Here is a 20,751-nt window from a genome sequence, read left to right as displayed (position 1 = left end):
CAGGGGCAGGCGGGAGGACTCCCCAGACCCAGAACCCTCTCTCTAGACTCGGAGGCAATCCTGGCCTCACCATCACCTCTCCTCCTACAAACCTTGTGGCACACTTACTCACTAACTGCCCAGCCAGCAGCCCTGCAAGGCGTGGGGCTTGGTGCTGTCTGGGGAGATGCTAGGGCCCAACGTTTCCAGGGGGCCACACCCAGCCTCAACAGTGGCCACTTGTCATGCCCTTGTCTTCCTCCCTGCCTCCCTTCTTTCCCTCCTTAAGCTTCTTGCTGGCCTCCTGACCATTCTTCCTCTCTTTTCAGACCTGCACCACATTGACTACATTGCCCCACCACATGGTGGCAAGGCCTGGCTTCACCCGGATATATTGTTCTCTCCTATGGAGATGCCAACTCCCAACCTCCCCTTCTGGTTGCATCATCTGGAGGCTACTGATGCAGAGGCTGCAGGTGAGGGACACTGGCCCCGGAGCTGTTCCTTCCAAGGAAGGGATAGCCTGTCCTACTTACACCCATGAGCCCAGGTGCCTGAGCGAGCGTGCATGCATGCAAGTGCACTCCCACAGTCACATGCAACTCAGGCTTGTACAAGGGCACAGGAGAGTGTGTTGTATATGGGGGCCAGATCTGGAGCACAGTGTGTGTGTATGGAGAGGAGGCCCGACATCTGGGAAAGACCCAGAACCATCCGTTGTTGGATGCCTTAGGGACCTCCATCCACCTTGGGCCGCCTCAGGGGGCAGAGCTCGGTCTGCAAGGCAGCAGGCAGGGCTGTGTCCCGACACCACCATGGGCTCTATACCTGCTCTGCTCCTCTTGCAGCTGCGGGGCCAGCTCCAGCCCAGCTGTGCTAACATCTGCTGACTGCGCTCCGCCAGTGCCACTGGCCAGACCAAAGCCAGCATGACCAATGCCTTCACCACAAACAAGCAGCCAAAGGCCTCTTCACACCACGCCACAACGAAGCCTTCACCTGGAGCAGCCCTTGCCACACCCCTACCTGCCCTGGTTATCACTAATCATCTCCCTTCAGTACCTAGACCCCCTGTTTATCTACTCTTATTTATTAAAGTTTATTGAAAAAGATCAAAAGGCACACAAGGTCCTCTCATGAAACAAACAAAGAGCGTTCCACTCCGTGGCTTCCAGTGGTTTCCCAGGTGGCCAAGCAGTTGGCACTGTCTACTAGGAAGCACATTCCTCAACCACTCCCCTTAACTGGACCTCCCCACTCCTCTGCTGCTGCTTCATGGCAGCCAAGGGACTTGTCAATCTGCCCTTGTCTTCATTCCTTACCTCCCTGGTGGCTCCTTATCTGCCCTCCGAGGAGTAGTAGTAGTAGTAGTAGTAGTAGTAGTAGTAGTAGTAGCAGGAGGAATAATAATAATAATAATAATAATAATAATAATAATAATAATAGTTATAGTAGTAGTGCTAGTAGACCTAGTATTCTTAGTAGTTCTAATAGGCTCTGATTCAAGTCACAAGTCTCTGTGTCCCAACAGGAATTGAAAGGCAGAACAGAACTCACCAGACAAAAGAGAAAGCCTAGCAATCCTCCCAGGGTGGCATGGACTTTCAGAGGACAGGAGTGCAGAGGAGTGCACACACAAAGAAGGGCCTACTCCAGCCGCTGTCTGGTCCAATGTGGGGAGAACTTCCCTGGAGGGTACATGTTGGGAATGCCATTCCTTGGGCCCGAAGCACACAAAAGGCCTACCAGCAGCTGTCTTGTTCAGGGATCCATGAGGGGCAAAGAGAAAAGGAGAGCCCGTTGATCCAAAGGACATGAGGCCCTGGGTTCAATTCCTCAGCACCACATAACCAAAAAGGCAAAAAAGCCGGAAGTGGCGCTGTGGCTCAAGTGGTAGAGCGCTAGCCTTGAGCTGAAGAGCTGAGGGACAGCGCCCAGGCCCAGAGATCAGTCCCCACGACAGGAACCCCCCTCAAAAAAAAAATCAGAATTAGAGTAGAAACACAATGTCCCCTTGTATAGGGTCCTTCAGATTCCCAGGGAGATGTGGAGTGGAAAGCTTGTTTGGTCTCCTGGGTGCACACCGGTCTGCCAGGTGGGAAGGGTGGTCACGCGCCCCTCAACCCCCAGACTCCCACCGTGACTGTGTGCTCATGAAGGCAAAAGGCCGTAAAGGGTCAAGAGGTCAGAGGGCGTGGGGCCTATGGGTTGGTGAGGTCAATGGGGACTGGGCATCGCTGAGTGGGGGGGTGGGGGAGGGCCTGTGATGTCACGTGACCTCACTTCCTTGGTGACCAACAGCCACAGAACTCAGAACCCCAGTTGCCCTCGACTGAGGAGACGGCATCTTCTTGCCTTCTCTTGCACAGAGGGAAAGGCGACTATGTTTAGCTGCTGTTGTCCATGGCTTAGAGGCCGTGGGAGACACCCTGAACGTAGCCACCACCCCGAACGTGGCCACGAGGCTCCTCGTGCTCAGAGCGCTCCGCAGCGCCTGAGACAGTGGGCCAGATCACACGCCACGCCAACAAGAGTATTTGGCAGGCGGGGTTCACGCGTATCACACAGCCCACGGGATGTGTCGGGCCCTGAACGCCCCATGGCCCACGTACGGGCCGATCGTCACGGACCAGGCCTGGGCTCTGTCGGGCTACCCATGACCGCGGCACTGCTGCTCAGTCCTGGAGAGGTTCGGCGAGGCCAGCCCACCACTGTGAGTACCCTGAGCCCAGAGGATGCCCTGCCCCGTGGAGACCACATGGCTGTCCCATTGGCCGGTCCAGACAGTTGGGGCCACAGCTCTGATAGCCTCAATTCCACGGATGAACCACTGCCTCCACTCAGTCCGGGGGAGGTTCACCGCTCATGGGCTGGTCCAGACTATCAGGGCCACAGCTCTGACAGCTTCTCTTCCACCAAGGCGCCGCTTCCTCTGCTCAGCCCCGGGGAGGTTCGCCACAGCCAGCCTGCGACTAACACCGTGAGTGCCCTGATCAACTCCAAGTCCTTCCTCTTCTGCCCAGGCCCGGGTGTGACTGTGCTCAGGCCTGGGCAGCAGTGGGCCTCCATGGGGTCTGCACAGGGATGACTGATAATGCACAGGGGCCTGTCAGAACCAGAGCCCTCTCTCTTGGCACCTTGCCACGGGTGTCTAGGAGGGAAACATTCCTGAGCTGTCCCCACCCTCCTCTCATTTGCCCCGCTCCTGCCAGTGCCTAAGAGCCATCAACCCTGCAAGATCATGGGGCTCACTGCTGTCCAGGGAGGGCCGGGTCCCTAAGACTTCCACCCAGCCACAAACAGCCCCAACAGCGGCCACACACCACGTCCCTCCCTCCCTCCCATCCTCACCTTCACGCTTCTTGCTGACCCTGTGGCCTCCCCTGTCTTTGCAGGCCTCCTCACGGGACCTAGGCCAGGACAACACCCGCTGGACCAACGTCACGTACACCCGGACCATCAGGCGCAGGCGTTGGTCAGTCACCCGGGTGAGTGTGGATGTGTGTCCATTCCTTCAAGGACATCTAGCCCACACATCACACTCACACTGGGCCGCGCTTGGACAAAGTCATGCAGGGCTGTCTCTGCCAGCCCCACAAAGCAATAGCTCCCACTGCAGACCCTGTACTGCCTTGGCAGGGACAAACCACTGCCAAACAGTCCATCACCCAGTGTAATCCAGCTCCATGCCCCCTAGCCACACTTGCCAACCACTCTAACACTCACCACACGAGAAAGCGGCTGGCTGCCCACATGTGCACCTAGGCAGCTCTTGGGCTTTGGCTGCATTGCCACATGTCCCCTCCTGCCTACTCCTGGGCTCACCCACCACCTCTCAGCCCTTGTGCCAGGGACCTAACAGCTTCTGCACCGTCGGTAGGCTTTCCCTGCCCATCATCATGTGGGAGGCTTGCTTCGAGCAACTTAAAGGGCACACATACTATTGCAGGCTCCCAGTGTCCTGTGTGTGTGTGTGTGTGTGTGTGTGTGTGTGTGTGTGTGTGTGTGTGTGTGTGTGTGTGTGTGTGTGTGTATTCAAGTTAGCCTGTGTGTATGGGAGCAGGAGTGCATGTGTGTGCTGGTGTGCAGGTATATGTATGTGTTAGAGAGAGAAAGAGACACAGACAGAGACTGAGAGACAGAGGGAGGGACAGGGACAGGGACAGAGAAAAAACCCATGCCCGCTTTTCCCATGCCCTCCTAAGGCAGTGGGGTTTGTTCTGAGCTCCAGCTCTCCCCCAAGCCTCCAGCGGGGTTCTCCCGTCTTTTTCGAAAATCCAAGCAATTCTGTATCTCCCTAGACTGAAAACGGGCTGCTGGTCCTGAGCCTCGAGGAAACTTCTTGGAGCTGGCAAATGAGGATTACTTCTTCCCAGGGGGTTGTGGACCCAACACCTGGGCTTCTGCAGAGCCGCGGCTCCTTGGCCCCCATGGAAGCACTGTGCCCCAGGCTAGAGGCTGTGAGTGTGACCAGGTGAGCATCATCCTGCAAGGCTCTGGCTGCCATGGGCAAGCCACAGCTCAGCGAGACTCTTTCCTGGGCAGGCGGGAGGGTGGGTGTGTAGCAAGCACTGGAGGACCTTCACTGTGCTGTGGCCCCTTTGCCTTTTCCTCAGGTGCTCGGTGGCTGGCTGGGTGCTGCTGAGCCTTAGCCCCAGGCCAGATGGATGCCAATGTGGGCTGCAAATGCCCATCGGGAGCTCTCCCAGAGAATGGTCTCTGATGCAGCTGCTGCCATTGATCAGCCCTGACCAGCCAAAGCCGGTGAGTCCCGGACTGGGCCCCTCATCCTTCCTCCTTTGGGGGCAGGCAGACAGTCTACACAGACCCAGAACCCTCTCTCTAGGAGGCAATTCTGGCCACACCATCACCTCTCCTCCTGCAAGCCCTGGGACACACTGGCACACTCACTGGCCAGGCATCAGCCCTGCCGGTCCATGGGGCCCGCTGCTGTCCAGGAAGTGCCTAGTCCCTAAAGCTTCCATAAACAGCCATAAACAGCCCCAACATTGGCCATACACCATGTCCCTCTCTCCCTCCCACTTTCACCTTCATGCTTCTTGCTGGCTTCTTGCTGGCCATCCCTGTCTTTGCAGACCTGCATACAGGACATGATTCAGGACAACCGCAGCTGGACCTCCATCACATACAGCATCACTGTCAGGCCCTGGCTTTGTCAATCATGTGGATGAGTGTTGATGCGTGTTGGTTCCTCCAAGGACATCCAACCCACACAACACACTCACACTGGGCTGGGCTTGGACAGAGTCATGTGTCACCCTCCAGCCCCAGCACTTCCTTGGTAGGGACACTGCTGCCAAACAGTTCAGCACCCAATGTAATCCAGGCCCCCATCTCCATGCCCTCTAGCCACACCACACCTACCCACAACTCTGACACTCACCACACGTGAAAGCGGCTCGCTGCCCAAATGTGAACCTATGTAGCTCTTGGGCTTTGGCCCAATTGTCACATTTCCCCTCCTGTCTGGTCCTGGGTTCACCCACTGCCTCTCAGCCCTTGTGCCAGGGACCTAACAGCTTCTGCACTTTCTGTGTGCTTTCACCATTCATCATCAGGCTGGAGGCTCACTTTAAGCAAACTCAAAGTGCTCACTTACAGCTGCAGGCTCCCGGTGTGAGTGTGTGTGTGTGTGTGTGTGTGTGTGTGTGTGTGTGTGTGTGTGTTTGTGTATGTGTGGATTCCAGCTAGACTAGTGGTGTGCGAGTGGGAGAACATGTGTGTGCTGGGTGTGGGTGTATGTGTTCGAAAGACAGAGAAAGAGAGACAGAGAGAGAGAGAGCGAGACAAAGACAGAGACTGAGACAGAGAGACAGCGACAGAGACAGACAAACAGAGATAGAGACAGAGAGAGGGAACACATGCCTGCCTTTCCCACGCCTTCCTACGGCAGGGAGTTTGTTCTGAGTTCTAGCCCACCCCCAAGCCTCGAGCAGGTTGATTATAGCTTCTTTGAAAAACCAAACAACTCTGCGGTCTCCCCAGGCTGAAAACATTATGCCGGTCTGGAGCAGAGAGGATTTGTACAACCTATGGCAAATGTGCATGATGACACCGTCTTTGCAGGGCATTGAATACCGGGCACCGGCCCCTCTGCACAGCCAGGGATCTTTGGGACCAAGGGAGGCACTGTGCTCCAGTCAAGAGGCCCTGCCTGTGACCAGGTGAGCCTCATCCTGCAAGGCACTGGCTGCCACGGGCAAGCCACAGCTCATCCAGGCTCTCACCCGGGCAGCTGGGAGGGTGGGTGTGGAGCAAGAACTGCCAGGACCCTCAGTCTGCTGTGGCCTCTTTGACTGCCGTTTCCTCCAGGTGCTTGGTGGCTGACTGTCACCCCTACCTCGGTTTGCTGAGCCGGAACTGGTTCCACAGCCACAGTCCGTGTAGACGGAAGGATGGGCTCCTGATGCCCATAGGGAGCTGTACCACAGGGTGCTCGTGCATGCAGCTGTCGCTGCCATTGCGTAGCCCTGTGGTGGTTCGCCCTGACCAGCCAAGGCCTGTGAGTCACCTACTGTGCCCTCGTCCTCCTTCCCCAGGGGCAGGCGGGAGGACTCCCCAGACCCAGAACCCTCTCTCTAGACTCGGAGGCAATCCTGGCCTCACCATCACTTCTCCTCCTACAAACCTTGTGGCACACTTACTCACTAACTGCCCAGCCAGCAGCCCTGCAAGGCGTGGGGCTTGGTGCTGTCTGGGGAGATGCTAGGGCCCAACGTTTCCAGGGGGCCACACCCAGCCTCAACAGTGGCCACTTGTCATGCCCTTGTCTTCCTCCCTGCCTCCCTTCTTTCCCTCCTTAAGCTTCTTGCTGGCCTCCTGACCATTCTTCCTCTCTTTTCAGACCTGCACCACATTGACTACATTGCCCCACCACATGGTGGCAAGGCCTGGCTTCACCCGGATATATTGTTCTCTCCTATGGAGATGCCAACTCCCAACCTCCCCTTCTGGTTGCATCATCTGGAGGCTACTGATGCAGAGGCTGCAGGTGAGGGACACTGGCCCCGGAGCTGTTCCTTCCAAGGAAGGGATAGCCTGTCCTACTTACACCCATGAGCCCAGGTGCCTGAGCGAGCGTGCATGCATGCAAGTGCACTCCCACAGTCACATGCAACTCAGGCTTGTACAAGGGCACAGGAGAGTGTGTTGTATATGGGGGCCAGATCTGGAGCACAGTGTGTGTGTATGGAGAGGAGGCCCGACATCTGGGAAAGACCCAGAACCATCCGTTGTTGGATGCCTTAGGGACCTCCATCCACCTTGGGCCGCCTCAGGGGGCAGAGCTCGGTCTGCAAGGCAGCAGGCAGGGCTGTGTCCCGACACCACCATGGGCTCTATACCTGCTCTGCTCCTCTTGCAGCTGCGGGGCCAGCTCCAGCCCAGCTGTGCTAACATCTGCTGACTGCGCTCCGCCAGTGCCACTGGCCAGACCAAAGCCAGCATGACCAATGCCTTCACCACAAACAAGCAGCCAAAGGCCTCTTCACACCACGCCACAACGAAGCCTTCACCTGGAGCAGCCCTTGCCACACCCCTACCTGCCCTGGTTATCACTAATCATCTCCCTTCAGTACCTAGACCCCCTGTTTATCTACTCTTATTTATTAAAGTTTATTGAAAAAGATCAAAAGGCACACAAGGTCCTCTCATGAAACAAACAAAGAGCGTTCCACTCCGTGGCTTCCAGTGGTTTCCCAGGTGGCCAAGCAGTTGGCACTGTCTACTAGGAAGCACATTCCTCAACCACTCCCCTTAACTGGACCTCCCCACTCCTCTGCTGCTGCTTCATGGCAGCCAAGGGACTTGTCAATCTGCCCTTGTCTTCATTCCTTACCTCCCTGGTGGCTCCTTATCTGCCCTCCGAGGAGTAGTAGTAGTAGTAGTAGTAGTAGTAGTAGTAGCAGGAGGAATAATAATAATAATAATAATAATAATAATAGTTATAGTAGTAGTGCTAGTAGACCTAGTATTCTTAGTAGTTCTAATAGGCTCTGATTCAAGTCACAAGTCTCTGTGTCCCAACAGGAATTGAAAGGCAGAACAGAACTCACCAGACAAAAGAGAAAGCCTAGCAATCCTCCCAGGGTGGCATGGACTTTCAGAGGACAGGAGTGCAGAGGAGTGCACACACAAAGAAGGGCCTACTCCAGCCGCTGTCTGGTCCAATGTGGGGAGAACTTCCCTGGAGGGTACATGTTGGGAATGCCATTCCTTGGGCCCGAAGCACACAAAAGGCCTACCAGCAGCTGTCTTGTTCAGGGATCCATGAGGGGCAAAGAGAAAAGGAGAGCCCATTGATCCAAAGGACATGAGGCCCTGGGTTCAATTCCTCAGCACCACATAACCAAAAAGGCAAAAAAGCCGGAAGTGGCGCTGTGGCTCAAGTGGTAGAGCGCTAGCCTTGAGCTGAAGAGCTGAGGGACAGCGCCCAGGCCCAGAGATCAGGCCCCACGACAGGAACCCCCCTCAAAAAAAAAAATCAGAATTAGAGTAGAAACACAATGTCCCCTTGTATAGGGTCCTTCAGATTCCCAGGGAGATGTGGAGTGGAAAGCTTGTTTGGTCTCCTGGGTGCACACCGGTCTGCCAGGTGGGAAGGGTGGTCACGCGCCCCTCAACCCCCAGACTCCCACCGTGACTGTGTGCTCATGAAGGCAAAAGGCCGTAAAGGGTCAAGAGGTCAGAGGGCGTGGGGCCTATGGGTTGGTGAGGTCAATGGGGACTGGGCATCGCTGAGTGGGGGGGTGGGGGAGGGCCTGTGATGTCACGTGACCTCACTTCCTTGGTGACCAACAGCCAAAGAACTCAGAACCCCAGTTGCCCTCGACTGAGGAGACGGCATCTTCTTGCCTTCTCTTGCACAGAGGGAAAGGCGACTATGTTTAGCTGCTGTTGTCCATGGCTTAGAGGCCGTGGGAGACACCCTGAACGTGGCCACCACCCCGAACGTGGCCACGAGGCTCCTCGTGCTCAGAGCGCTCCGCAGCGCCTGAGACAGTGGGCCAGATCACACGCCACGCCAACAAGAGTATTTGGCAGGCGGCGTTCACGTGTATCACACAGCCCACGGGATGTGTCGGGCCCTGAACGCCCCATGGCCCACGTACGGGCCGATCGTCACGGACCAGGCCTGGGCTCTGTCGGGCTACCCATGACCGCGGCACCGCTGCTCAGTCCTGGAGAGGTTCGGCGAGGCCAGCCCACCACTGTGAGTACCCTGAGCCCAGAGGATGCCCTGCCCCGTGGAGACCACATGGCTGTCCCATTGGCCGGTCCAGACAGTTGGGGCCACAGCTCTGATAGCCTCAATTCCACGGATGAACCACTGCCTCCACTCAGTCCGGGGGAGGTTCACCGCTCATGGGCTGGTCCAGACTATCAGGGCCACAGCTCTGACAGCTTCTCTTCCACCAAGGCGCCGCTTCCTCTGCTCAGCCCCGGGGAGGTTCGCCACAGCCAGCCTGCGACTAACACCGTGAGTGCCCTGATCAACTCCAAGTCCTTCCTCTTCTGCCCAGGCCCGGGTGTGACTGTGCTCAGGCCTGGGCAGCAGTGGGCCTCCATGGGGTCTGCACAGGGATGACTGATAACGCACAGGGGCCTGTCAGAACCAGAGCCCTCTCTCTTGGCACCTTGCCACGGGTGTCTAGGAGGGAAACATTCCTGAGCTGTCCCCACCCTCCTCTCATTTGCCCCGCTCCTGCCAGTGCCTAAGAGCCATCAACCCTGCAAGATCATGGGGCTCACTGCTGTCCAGGGAGGGCCGGGTCCCTAAGACTTCCACCCAGCCACAAACAGCCCCAACAGCGGCCACACACCACGTCCCTCCCTCCCTCCCATCCTCACCTTCACGCTTCTTGCTGACCCTGTGGCCTCCCCTGTCTTTGCAGGCCTCCTCACGGGACCTAGGCCAGGACAACACCCGCTGGACCAACGTCACGTACACCCGGACCATCAGGCGCAGGCGTTGGTCAGTCACCCGGGTGAGTGTGGATGTGTGTCCATTCCTCCAAGGACATCTAGCCCACACATCACACTCACACTGGGCCGCGCTTGGACAAAGTCATGCAGGGCTGTCTCTGCCAGCCCCACAAAGCAATAGCTCCCACTGCAGACCCTGTACTGCCTTGGCAGGGACAAACCACTGCCAAACAGTCCATCACCCAGTGTAATCCAGCTCCATGCCCCCTAGCCACACTTGCCAACCACTCTAACACTCACCACACGAGAAAGCGGCTGGCTGCCCACATGTGCACCTAGGCAGCTCTTGGGCTTTGGCTGCATTGCCACATGTCCCCTCCTGCCTACTCCTGGGCTCACTCACCACCTCTCAGCCCTTGTCCAGGGACCTAACAGCTTCTGCACCGTCGGTAGGCTTTCCCTGCCCATCATCATGTGGGAGGCTTGCTTCGAGCAACTTAAAGGACACACATACTATTGCAGGCTCCCAGTGTCCTGTGTGTGTGTGTGTGTGTGTGTGTGTGTATTCGAGTTAGCCTGTGTGTATGGGAGCAGGAGTGCATGTGTGTGCTGGTGTGCAGGTATATGTATGTGTTAGAGAGAGAAAGAGACACAGACAGAGACAGAGAGACAGAGGGAGGGACAGGGACAGGGACAGAGAAAAAACCCATGCCCGCTTTTCCCATGCCCTCCTAAGGCAGTGGGGTTTGTTCTGAGCTCCAGCTCTCCCCCAAGCCTCCAGCGGGGTTCTCCCGTCTTTTTCGAAAATCCAAGCAATTCTGTATCTCCCTAGACTGAAAACGGGCTGCTGGTCCTGAGCCTGGAGGAAACTTCTTGGAGCTGGCAAATGAGGATTACTTCTTCCCAGGGGGTTGTGGACCCAACACCTGGGCTTCTGCAGAGCCGCGGCTCCTTGGCCCCCATGGAAGCACTGTGCCCCAGGCTAGAGGCTGTGAGTGTGACCAGGTGAGCATCATCCTGCAAGGCTCTGGCTGCCATGGGCAAGCCACAGCTCAGCGAGACTCTTTCCTGGGCAGGCGGGAGGGTGGGTGTGTAGCAAGCACTGGAGGACCTTCACTGTGCTGTGGCCCCTTTGCCTTTTCCTCAGGTGCTCGGTGGCTGGCTGGGTGCTGCTGAGCCTTAGCCCCAGGCCAGATGGATGCCAATGTGGGCTGCAAATGCCCATCGGGAGCTCTCCCAGAGAATGGTCTCTGATGCAGCTGCTGCCATTGATCAGCCCTGACCAGCCAAAGCCGGTGAGTCCCGGACTGGGCCCCTCATCCTTCCTCCTTTGGGGGCAGGCAGACAGTCTACACAGACCCAGAACCCTCTCTCTAGGAGGCAATTCTGGCCACACCATCACCTCTCCTCCTGCAAGCCCTGGGACACACTGGCACACTCACTGGCCAGGCATCAGCCCTGCCGGTCCATGGGGCCCGCTGCTGTCCAGGAAGTGCCTAGTCCCTAAAGCTTCCATAAACAGCCATAAACAGCCCCAACATTGGCCATACACCATGTCCCTCTCTCCCTCCCACTTTCACCTTCATGCTTCTTGCTGGCTTCTTGCTGGCCATCCCTGTCTTTGCAGACCTGCATACAGGACATGATTCAGGACAACCGCAGCTGGACCTCCATCACATACAGCATCACTGTCAGGCCCTGGCTTTGTCAATCATGTGGATGAGTGTTGATGCGTGTTGGTTCCTCCAAGGACATCCAACCCACACAACACACTCACACTGGGCTGGGCTTGGACAGAGTCATGTGTCACCCTCCAGCCCCAGCACTTCCTTGGTAGGGACACTGCTGCCAAACAGTTCAGCACCCAATGTAATCCAGGCCCCCATCTCCATGCCCTCTAGCCACACCACACCTACCCACAACTCTGACACTCACCACACGTGAAAGCGGCTCGCTGCCCAAATGTGAACCTATGTAGCTCTTGGGCTTTGGCCCAATTGTCACATTTCCCCTCCTGTCTGGTCCTGGGTTCACCCACTGCCTCTCAGCCCTTGTGCCAGGGACCTAACAGCTTCTGCACTTTCTGTGTGCTTTCACCATTCATCATCAGGCTGGAGGCTCACTTTAAGCAAACTCAAAGTGCTCACTTACAGCTGCAGGCTCCCGGTGTGAGTGTGTGTGTGTGTGTGTGTGTGTGTGTGTGTGTGTGTGTGTGTGTGTGTGTGTGTGTGTTTGTGTATGTGTGGATTCCAGCTAGACTAGTGGTGTGCGAGTGGGAGAACATGTGTGTGCTGGGTGTGGGTGTATGTGTTCGAAAGACAGAGAAAGAGAGACAGAGAGAGAGAGAGCGAGACAAAGACAGAGACTGAGACAGAGAGACAGCGACAGAGACAGACAAACAGAGATAGAGACAGAGAGAGGGAACACATGCCTGCCTTTCCCACGCCTTCCTACGGCAGGGAGTTTGTTCTGAGTTCTAGCCCACCCCCAAGCCTCGAGCAGGTTGATTATAGCTTCTTTGAAAAACCAAACAACTCTGCGGTCTCCCCAGGCTGAAAACATTATGCCGGTCTGGAGCAGAGAGGATTTGTACAACCTATGGCAAATGTGCATGATGACACCGTCTTTGCAGGGCATTGAATACCGGGCACCGGCCCCTCTGCACAGCCAGGGATCTTTGGGACCAAGGGAGGCACTGTGCTCCAGTCAAGAGGCCCTGCCTGTGACCAGGTGAGCCTCATCCTGCAAGGCACTGGCTGCCACGGGCAAGCCACAGCTCATCCAGGCAATCACCCGGGCAGCTGGGAGGGTGGGTGTGGAGCAAGAACTGCCAGGACCCTCAGTCTGCTGTGGCCTCTTTGACTGCCGTTTCCTCCAGGTGCTTGGTGGATGACTGCCACCCCTACCTCGGTTTGCTGAGCCGGAACTGGTTCCACAGCCACAGTCCGTGTAGACGGAAGGATGGGCTCCTGATGCCCATAGGGAGCTGTACCACAGGGTGCTCGTGCATGCAGCTGTCGCTGCCATTGCGTAGCCCTGTGGTGGTTCGCCCTGACCAGCCAAGGCCTGTGAGTCACCTACTGTGCCCTCGTCCTCCTTCCCCAGGGGCAGGCGGGAGGACTCCCCAGACCCAGAACCCTCTCTCTAGACTCGGAGGCAATCCTGGCCTCACCATCACTTCTCCTCCTACAAACCTTGTGGCACACTTACTCACTAACTGCCCAGCCAGCAGCCCTGCAAGGCGTGGGGCTTGGTGCTGTCTGGGGAGATGCTAGGGCCCAACGTTTCCAGGGGGCCACACCCAGCCTCAACAGTGGCCACTTGTCATGCCCTTGTCTTCCTCCCTGCCTCCCTTCTTTCCCTCCTTAAGCTTCTTGCTGGCCTCCTGACCATTCTTCCTCTCTTTTCAGACCTGCACCACATTGACTACATTGCCCCACCACATGGTGGCAAGGCCTGGCTTCACCCGGATATATTGTTCTCTCCTATGGAGATGCCAACTCCCAACCTCCCCTTCTGGTTGCATCATCTGGAGGCTACTGATGCAGAGGCTGCAGGTGAGGGACACTGGCCCCGGAGCTGTTCCTTCCAAGGAAGGGATAGCCTGTCCTACTTACACCCATGAGCCCAGGTGCCTGAGCGAGCGTGCATGCATGCAAGTGCACTCCCACAGTCACATGCAACTCAGGCTTGTACAAGGGCACAGGAGAGTGTGTTGTATATGGGGGCCAGATCTGGAGCACAGTGTGTGTGTATGGAGAGGAGGCCCGACATCTGGGAAAGACCCAGAACCATCCGTTGTTGGATGCCTTAGGGACCTCCATCCACCTTGGGCCGCCTCAGGGGGCAGAGCTCGGTCTGCAAGGCAGCAGGCAGGGCTGTGTCCCGACACCACCATGGGCTCTATACCTGCTCTGCTCCTCTTGCAGCTGCGGGGCCAGCTCCAGCCCAGCTGTGCTAACATCTGCTGACTGCGCTCCGCCAGTGCCACTGGCCAGACCAAAGCCAGCATGACCAATGCCTTCACCACAAACAAGCAGCCAAAGGCCTCTTCACACCACGCCACAACGAAGCCTTCACCTGGAGCAGCCCTTGCCACACCCCTACCTGCCCTGGTTATCACTAATCATCTCCCTTCAGTACCTAGACCCCCTGTTTATCTACTCTTATTTATTAAAGTTTATTGAAAAAGATCAAAAGGCACACAAGGTCCTCTCATGAAACAAACAAAGAGCGTTCCACTCCGTGGCTTCCAGTGGTTTCCCAGGTGGCCAAGCAGTTGGCACTGTCTACTAGGAAGCACATTCCTCAACCACTCCCCTTAACTGGACCTCCCCACTCCTCTGCTGCTGCTTCATGGCAGCCAAGGGACTTGTCAATCTGCCCTTGTCTTCATTCCTTACCTCCCTGGTGGCTCCTTATCTGCCCTCCGAGGAGTAGTAGTAGTAGTAGTAGTAGTAGTAGTAGTAGCAGGAGGAATAATAATAATAATAATAATAATAATAGTTATAGTAGTAGTGCTAGTAGACCTAGTATTCTTAGTAGTTCTAATAGGCTCTGATTCAAGTCACAAGTCTCTGTGTCCCAACAGGAATTGAAAGGCAGAACAGAACTCACCAGACAAAAGAGAAAGCCTAGCAATCCTCCCAGGGTGGCATGGACTTTCAGAGGACAGGAGTGCAGAGGAGTGCACACACAAAGAAGGGCCTACTCCAGCCGCTGTCTGGTCCAATGTGGGGAGAACTTCCCTGGAGGGTACATGTTGGGAACGCCATTCCTTGGGCCCGAAGCACACAAAAGGCCTACACAGCTGTAAACCATCCATAAGTAATAAAAACAGTGGTAGGAATATTTAATCACATAGAACTTTTGGTAGGTACAAAAAAAGCAAGTTATAAAGAGAATCAATATTACAATTCTACTTTTGTACATCTTGTGTACACTTAAAGTCGTATAAAATTGGGTGCTCATCGCTATAATCCTAGCTACTCAAGAGGCTGATAGTTGATGATCTCTGTTCCAAGTGGAAGCGTAACATAAGTAACTAAAAAATGTTAGCCTTAGGCAAAATGAAAAAAAAATCCAAGCAAGAGCACAAGGCACTGAGTTTAAACCCCATTATTAGTACAAAAGTAAAATAAAATAGAAAATACACACACACACACACACACACACACACACACACACACACACACACACACACACACACACACACACACACACACACACACACACACACACACACACACACACACACAAGACCTTACAGGTGGCTGTGGGGAGCAGGGAGCACAGATGACAAAGAATTCCTCTGTTTGATGCTTCCTGTCTGTTTTCCTGAAGGAACGATGGTTCCTTTAAAAGGACTGTGAGCTCTTTGGAAACAGGGATTTTGCTTTTTCCAATCTGGCTGCGGGGCTGAATCATTTTCCAGTGGTGTCATTTCCTGACACAGAGCCAACTGGAAAGGGAACTAAGTGACTGCCCTTTGTTCTAGGAGACTTCTTTGCTCTGGGTCCCAGGGATGATAGACTGACTATTCAACAGTAGAAGGATTCAGAGGAAGCAGCCCAATTGTCTGTGTGTGGGAGCTCAGAAACCCACAGTGCTGTGCATAAAGCCACACAAGAGCAGAGAGAGTCCCTATCTTGGCACTTGGGAGTTGCAGGGCCCCCGTTTTCCCATTCAAATCAAATCAGATCAGATCAATTCCTTCTGAAACATCTTTGTATGATCATCTTTGTTTCCTCCTCAGCATCCCTAATTGTGCTGAGGTTGGAGCAATGGCCTTCCCCAGAACTCTCCTTGCTTTTCAAACCTCAGTGTCAATCAGAAACTAGGAATGGTGGGGTGCCCATAATCCTAGCTACTCAGGAGGCTGAGATCTAATGATCATGGTCCAAAACCAGCCTGGACAGGAAATTCTCTGAGACCTCTCATCTCCAATTAACCACCAAAAAGCTGGTAGTGAAGCTGTGGCTCAAGAGGTAGAGCATTACCACTTGGCAAAAAAGCTCCAGGACAGAGTCTAGACCCCAATTTCTAGCCTCAATATCAGGAGAAAAAAATAATAATGCAACTAGCACATACCACAGGGATGGACATTTTCCAATTACTCCATCATTGCTCTATGCATTGTGGCCTCTCTGGGTAACTGTACAAAGATATGGAAACACACAGCCTTGAGTGAAGACAAGTAGGCAGGCAAGCAATCACTCAGTCTCGTTATTACTAAAGGGAGGAAATCCAAACTCTGTTTTCTCTGTGGTTCTGAAAACTTTTCCACAGACTGGGCAGCAGAGGGATTCTCTTCCTTCCCACATGGAAATCTGCATGCCCAGGACCAGGAGTCCTCACTAAAGACCTCTCCAAATCCAAGAGTGATTTAGAATCTGTGGTGTCTGTTCCAAAGGATTCTTGGCAATTAATTAAAGTCTTGCTATTTAATTTAACTGAAAAGGCAGGTTGCCTTATAAGAAAAAATATGTTTCATTCTGGCTCTTTTTTTGTCTTTACATCTGAGCAAAAGTTCTGATAAATCGCTTTGGATCAAATGAGCCACCTCTGAGGACTGCAAAAGACAAGAAAGGTAACCTGAGGCTCAGCTCCTCCTTCCCCCATCTCCAAAGCAGCTTGGCTTTGAACTTATATAAAACAGTGAAGGAAGAACTGAAGGAGACACAGAAGTAAGACAAAAAAAAAAAAAAAAAAGATGAGAGTGTGGCGTAAGTGGTAGAGTACGTGCCTAGCAAGCATGAGCCTTGAATTCAAAACCCCAGTACTGCCAAAACTCTAAAAGAAGAAACAAAGTATTTATACAAGATCCTTGTGCATGGCTGTGAGCAGGGAGTGCCTGTGCACAACCCCTACACTCAGCAGCCAGCACTGCACTGCCCTGGGTAAGTAGACAGCCAGCAATTAAGTGAATAGACTCCTGCAGGTGTGCATTTGATTTCACTTAACACAATCACTGAGGTGACAAGCCCCACATATTTCTGTCCCTTAGGTAGCAGTAGTGTCACCATGTGGCACATGCTGACCACAGGAGGTGGCAATGCGCAGTGACCCCAGGTTGAAGGTGAAGTGTTGGTGGTTACAGAACCCTGTCCCTACTGCCCCCACTTCTGTCCCAGAGGAAGCAGTCTCTCCTTTCTCTGAACTCATTCTCACTGGGCTTACTTCCAGCTGTTTCCACGTCTAGTAACATCCAGACATTGTGTTTCTTTGTCCCACTGTCAGATGATGTGCTGGAGAACTGCTACAATTAACTTCAGTCATCATTCATTAGAACTCCAAATGGTGCTAGGTGCTGGATGCAGGTGGCTCACACCTGTAATCCTAGTTACTCAAGAAGCTGAGATCTGAGATTCAAAGTCATCCCAGGCAGGGAAATCCCTAAGACTCTTATATCCAAGCTGGAAGTAGAGCTATGCCTCAAGTAACCTTAAGGGGGAAAAAAAAGCTTAAGGATTTCATATTTAAATATACTTAGAACTCAAAATATTAAATCCTCCAAAAACAAATCCTCAAAGAAACAACAGCCCCTTAATAAGTAGGCTAAAGACTTAAAGAGTGACTTCTCTGAAGAAGAAGTAAGAATGGCCAATAGACACATGAAGAAATGCTCAACTTCTCTGGCCATAAAAGAAATGCAAATCAAAACAACACTGAGATTCCACCTCATCCCAGAAAGAATGGCTATAATCAAGAAATCTAATAACAACAGATGCTGGAAAGGATGTGGCCAAAAGGGAATGCGACTGCATTGTTGGTGGGAATGTAAATTTGTTCAACCACTTTGGAAAGCAGTATGGAGGTTCCTCAAAAGACTCCACATAGATCTCCCCTATGACCCAGCAATCCCACTTCTGGGCATTTACCCAAATGATCACCAACAAGGCCATACTAAAGCTACCAGCACAACTTTGTTTATTGCAGCATTATTTACCATAGCTAAGATATGGAACCAACCCAGATGCCCCTCATTAGATGAATGGATCAAAAATGTGATATATAATATATATGTATATATTTATATAACATATATGTATATATAATGGAATTCTGTGCTTCCATCAGAAAGAATGACATTGCCCCCACTTGTTGGGAAATGGAAAGACTTGGGAAAAAAATCCTATTAGGTGAAGTAAGCCAGACCCAAAGAAATATAGGTCCCAAGGTTTCCCTCATTTACAATAATTAGTATACATCTAGGAAAGCTAGGTACATATGACCATATAAGATGATGCTAAGTGAAATGAACCCCAAGATATGGACACACAAGGTCTTTCTTTGTTGTTGCTTTTATGTACTAGGTCGTTCTTTGTTGTTGTTGTTTTTAATGTATTGGTGATTTTTTTGGTTTCCTCTGTATGTTCTTCTCCCTATGGTATATCCCTTGTTGTCACTGCACTTGATTTTGGTACCCTGCATCTTATATATACATTTATCTAATTTGGGGAGGGGATGGGAATAACAAAACACTGAAACAAGGACACAGGATGACCCATTGCAACAACTTTGGTGGGGGGGGGGTGAGGGAGGAGGGGAAGGAAGGGAGATTGGGAGAACAACAAAGGAGGGAGTAACAATGCTTGACAAGAAATGTACTCATTACCTTACTCATGTAACTGTAACCCCTCTGTACAGCTTCTATATAATAAAATATTTTTAAAAGAAGCTTAAAAACAGTGCCCATGCCTTGAGTTCAAGTCCCAGGATTGGCACACACAAATCCCAATGGCTATGTCTTCCACTGGCCTTCTCCAGATAGCCCAAGCTTGTCAGTGGTCTTGGATTTCATTTTAGAGACTTTTCTCTACTTGTCTGTGAAGACAGACTCCAGATTCCAAATTCCATGGAACATTCTCAGATTGGAAAGAGTCCTACTGTTGTAAAATGTGCCATCTTTGAGTGAGAAAAATAAAACTGCAATTTAAATCTGCCCAGTGGTAGGATGGGGAGAGAGGGACATGAGAGAATGCATTATGCAAGTTATTCATTCTTTGTGTCCCTGGAATGCTGAAGAGAGCTGTAAAGGACCCACGCCAAAACTACCATCCCTGATGAGATTTACCCTTTTCCAATACAGATCTACGGAGAACCCTCCCATTATGACTTCACTGTTAGAAAGTCATTAACTGTTTCTGCAGTCTCACCTACTGATTGTATGCTCTCCATACCACCCCGGCCTTCAGTGGCCAGGGCCCCCACACAAGCCAGAGCTGCATCCTCGGGCCCACCTGCCTCCTTACTGCCCACTCACACCAGAGAACCAGAGCTGTCATGAGAAGGTGGGCTCCCATACCACAAATGCCAGTCCCTTCCTTGAACACAAAAGAATTTGCTCCCCCCACTCCCTAGCCACTGTCACAGGCTCTAAGTCCCGGGGAGGCCCACGTGTTCAGTCTTTTGCCTCCAGTTCCTCAACACTGACCAACTGGGTTCTGCCCATAAAACAGTCTCTATCCATGTTTGCAAGGTATGACCCTTATCTTTGACAATTTTACCACTTCCTACTCCTTACTATAAAGTTAGGTACTCTATAAATGCTTACTGTGTTTAAGTTTAAACCATACTATGCATTTTTAAAACATGTGTTTTGCCTTATTTTTGTGTGTGTGCTCTTCCTGGGGCTTGAACTCAGGGCCTGGGCACTATTTTCCTGGGCATTTTTGCTCAAGGCTAGCACTGTATGACGTTTACAGCTCCATTTTGGGGGGGTTTGGGTGGTTAACTAGAAATAAGAGTCTCAGAGACTTTTCTTCCTGGTTGAACTTTGAATCATGATGCTCAGATCTCAGCTGCCTAAGTAGCTAGGCTATACCTATACACATGAGCCATTGGTGCCTGGCCCATTTTCTTTTTCCAAAAATTATTCCAGGGATGGTATCTTGATCTAGGCAAGACTCTGTTCTTCAAAACTGAGAAACGTAGGAGTAAGGAGTGCAAGAAACACCAGTGTACCTGCCAGTGTACCTGCCTGTGTGGACACCAGCTGGACACCAGCTACTTACTCAGTGCCGCTGTCCACCATCTGGGTGAGGAGAGAGATGCCATCCAGGTTGATGAATTCCTGGGCGAACGTGATATCCCGGGACAGGCTGGCCAAGTCCTTCAGGGCCTCCAGCTTGGCATCCAGACTTGAGGACTGGATGCGTTCATGGAGCATCCTGGGCATTCTGGGCATTCTGAGCCTTATGAGGGGTGGAGGTGGTATAAAAAAGACAACAGTGTTCAAAAGGAAAATTACAACATCACAGAAATGACAGCATCCCTGAAAAATAAAGGCCAGCATCCAGAAGCGGACAATGTGTCTGAGAATACCTGATAGCCTGCGTCTCTCACGGACAGGTGTGAGAGTAAGGGCTAGCACACTGACCGTCCATTTCACCTTCTATTTCAAAGAAAAGCAAAGTGAGGTCAGAAGAACACTGAAGCCCCAGAAACTGATCAGGGTGGGGGGATAGGATAAGGGGTGAGGCAGATATTTACTTTTGAAGCCCAATCATTTATCTAGAAGTAACTAAAAGCTACTTGCTTTGTTAAGCAATCACATAAGTGCAGACCGCGTACCCATCTCTTCAGCCAATACTTTGAGTAATCACAGCCTACACATTATGTCTGAGAGCTTCATTCCCATTTTTCCCAAGTATATATTTTTCCCATATGTATTTAAAGAATAAGACAGAAAATACTGAAAATTATTTTATTATAGAACTCACTATGATCTTAATGGCTGCACATACACTAGAACCCTATGTGGCTTTTTAAGACACAAGCCTAGGCCATCTCAAGGGTTTCCTGTGTCCAAAGCCTGGGTGAGGT

The 20,751-nt window shown here is 52.6% G+C and overlaps 2 protein-coding genes across 3 annotated transcripts in view; both read right to left on the bottom strand.

The window, feature by feature from the left end:
- Positions 1-20,024, bottom strand: part of LOC138806925 (uncharacterized) — a 144,833-nt gene extending 124,809 nt beyond the window's left edge. Inside the window, exon 1 of one of the 2 annotated variants that reach the window (XM_069992382.1) lies at positions 19,941-20,024. The gene's annotated coding sequence lies outside the window, so the exon portion shown is untranslated. The remainder of the gene's footprint in view (positions 1-19,940) is intronic. The other variant, XM_069992372.1, reaches the window with a different exon arrangement.
- Positions 20,025-20,031: 7 nt separating this feature from the next.
- Positions 20,032-20,751, bottom strand: part of LOC138806994 (engulfment and cell motility protein 1-like) — a 50,313-nt gene continuing 49,593 nt past the window's right edge. The window contains exon 5 of the mRNA XM_069992544.1: positions 20,032-20,120. Coding sequence (XP_069848645.1) covers positions 20,085-20,120 — 36 coding nt within the window. The 3' untranslated portion in view covers positions 20,032-20,084. The remainder of the gene's footprint in view (positions 20,121-20,751) is intronic.

This window comes from Dipodomys merriami, unplaced genomic scaffold, assembly GCF_024711535.1.
Source record: "Dipodomys merriami isolate MVZ:Mamm:240054 unplaced genomic scaffold, mDipMer1.0.p SCAF_1000, whole genome shotgun sequence".
In the NCBI taxonomy this organism is placed as follows: domain Eukaryota; kingdom Metazoa; phylum Chordata; class Mammalia; order Rodentia; family Heteromyidae; genus Dipodomys; species Dipodomys merriami.
This window is presented reverse-complemented; position numbering and strand designations above follow the sequence as displayed.